The following is a 2,132-nucleotide window of genomic DNA, read 5'->3' as shown; positions in this document are numbered from 1 at the left end:
ATTTGATACTATAAATAAAATTGAATTGTAATTGAATACTCCATTCTGAACTCCTGGGATGGCTTGTAAAATAGTCAGCGTGGCCCGGGACCTTAAGGAAGACTTTTGTTTTGGTCATGTTGCCAACAGAAACAGAAGAGTAATTGAATAGTAATCCTAAAACTGACTACAGTTGTTTATTAATATCATCATAGGAATTGGACAGAGAAAAATTATCATATCTGTATTTTACATCTTAATAAATATACATGTAATATGTCCCTAAATCTGATTAAATTAACTTTATCGTTTTGATTAAGTTTACAATTACAATATTACACTCTCACACAACTGAATGAGGAAGGAGAAATCATCTGCTCTAATAAGCATTCTCCATAATGAAAGTCCTTTTGTAATTTTGCAGGTAAAATCGCAAAAGGGGCCATCTGGATAGCCAGGACCCTATTTTGGGAACCACTAATGAAATTCAGGGCCAAGATAAAATATTTGACAGACCAACCTGTAAACAAGGGCTAAAATATTAAGCATGGTGGCCACGTCTGGGTGGTCATGTCCAGAGGTCTTCTCCAGGTCTTCCAGGGCCTGTTTGCAGAGGGGCACAGCCACCTCGTACCTGCCCTGGGACGCATACTGGATCACCAGGTTGTGGAGAGTCCTCAGACGGGCTGGGATCTCATAGCCTCCTTGCTGGGCAGCAGCCGCCGCAGCGCTGCCGTGTGTCGGCTGGACTGGAAACGCACATTAGAAGGAGAAGGAAAAGATTAGATGTCCGGACACACACGTCTGTCTTCTGGATTATTCCCCAAATGCAATGCAATTGTAATGAACTGATCAAAAGCACAGACAATTTTAGTGCATATCTTTGTCCGACCAATAGTCCTAAACCTCAAGATATTCAATTTACTGTCACAATAAACAAAGAAAAGCTTAAAATACTCACTGAGAGGTTGGAAATAAGTAATGTTTGGCATTGTGTGCTTAAAATAGTTGTCTCCTTACTATTTAAAATAAGCAGGTTACATACTGACTTGTTGTATTACGTGTTTGAATATGAATCCAACTTTGTTTTAACTATCACAGCTTTTCTCTTGGCTCATTTTAATAATCCTTCATTATTTATTATTATTTCATTATCATTATTTATTTGTGTTTCTACAAATGGGTCAAACAAACACCAGCTGGCTGTTAACATATGGTCTGCAAACCTTGTTATCCACACATAAACAAATGTCCTCATTCTGCTACAGTGCACAGCAAATGTGCTGGTTTCTGTGGGTTACATTTAAGGGACTCAGAAGCACGTGATGAGGAATGTCTCTCCTAACATGCAGTCATTGGGCCCTATCTTGCACCCGGCGCAAAGCTGGACGCAAGTGTCTTTGCTATTTTAAGACCGTCCTGCACCCACGTTGTTTAAACAGCAAATGCACCCATCTATGCACCCATGGGCGTGCTGGTGTTACGGGGAGGTGTGTTGAGGTGAATTCTTGGCGTATTTCTATCTTTAGGCAGCGGCAAGTGATCACCCCATTGACCAACAAAAACCTGGTCTAGCTCCAATTGCCACCAAATCTTTTGTGAATCATCAATGGATCAAGCATTATTACAAGTTGTGTAAAGCATGTCCATATCTCAATTACTTTTCAAGTTATTAATCAATGAAATTCAAAAAGGGGCGTAGCACTGGACATAAATGAACACAAATCAGTAACAGTAAGGCCAATCCTCACAAAACTCACAGGGAGTATTCAGAAAAATTCCCCAGATATACAGTAGCCAGACAGTTTTATATACATATGCCAGCAATCTTGCGCTTGTAGCGCTTGAGTGGCTGTACACACATTTTACTATAAATCACATCTTCATTGTCCAATCATCCCAAATCTCACAGGATATGTCCTCATAAGTACCTAACCCATGCCCTGGAAGTTTCATTCAAATTGAAGACCAGGGGGCACTATAAATGCAAACAACCTGCAAGAGATATAGCACAAATCAGGCTATAAATGACTAAATGTATGTCTAATCAGCACAAAACTTCCAGGAAATGTCTCCATAATGACCTCACACATTCACTGCAAGTCTCATTCAAATTGACCACTAGGGGCGCTTTAAATGCACAATAACTGGAC

At 39.9% G+C, this 2,132-nt stretch overlaps 1 protein-coding gene across 8 annotated transcripts in view; it reads right to left on the bottom strand.

Annotated features, from left to right (window-relative positions):
• klc1a (kinesin light chain 1a) overlaps window positions 1–2,132 on the bottom strand; it is a 43,580-nt gene that overhangs the window by 25,274 nt on the left and 16,174 nt on the right. For all 8 annotated transcript variants that reach the window (XR_004333671.1, XM_032527132.1, XM_032527129.1 and 5 more), the window contains exon 5: window positions 500–728. Coding sequence is in view for 7 of the 8 variants with exons in the window: in XM_032527132.1 (XP_032383023.1) it covers window positions 500–728 (229 nt within the window). In the remaining variant the exon portion in view is untranslated. The remainder of the gene's footprint in view (window positions 1–499; window positions 729–2,132) is intronic.

Source organism: Etheostoma spectabile, chromosome 9 (genome assembly GCF_008692095.1).
Source record: "Etheostoma spectabile isolate EspeVRDwgs_2016 chromosome 9, UIUC_Espe_1.0, whole genome shotgun sequence".
Taxonomy (NCBI): Eukaryota; Metazoa; Chordata; class Actinopteri; order Perciformes; family Percidae; genus Etheostoma; species Etheostoma spectabile.
Note: the sequence above shows the minus strand (reverse complement) of the source record. Positions and strands in the feature narration are given on the sequence as shown.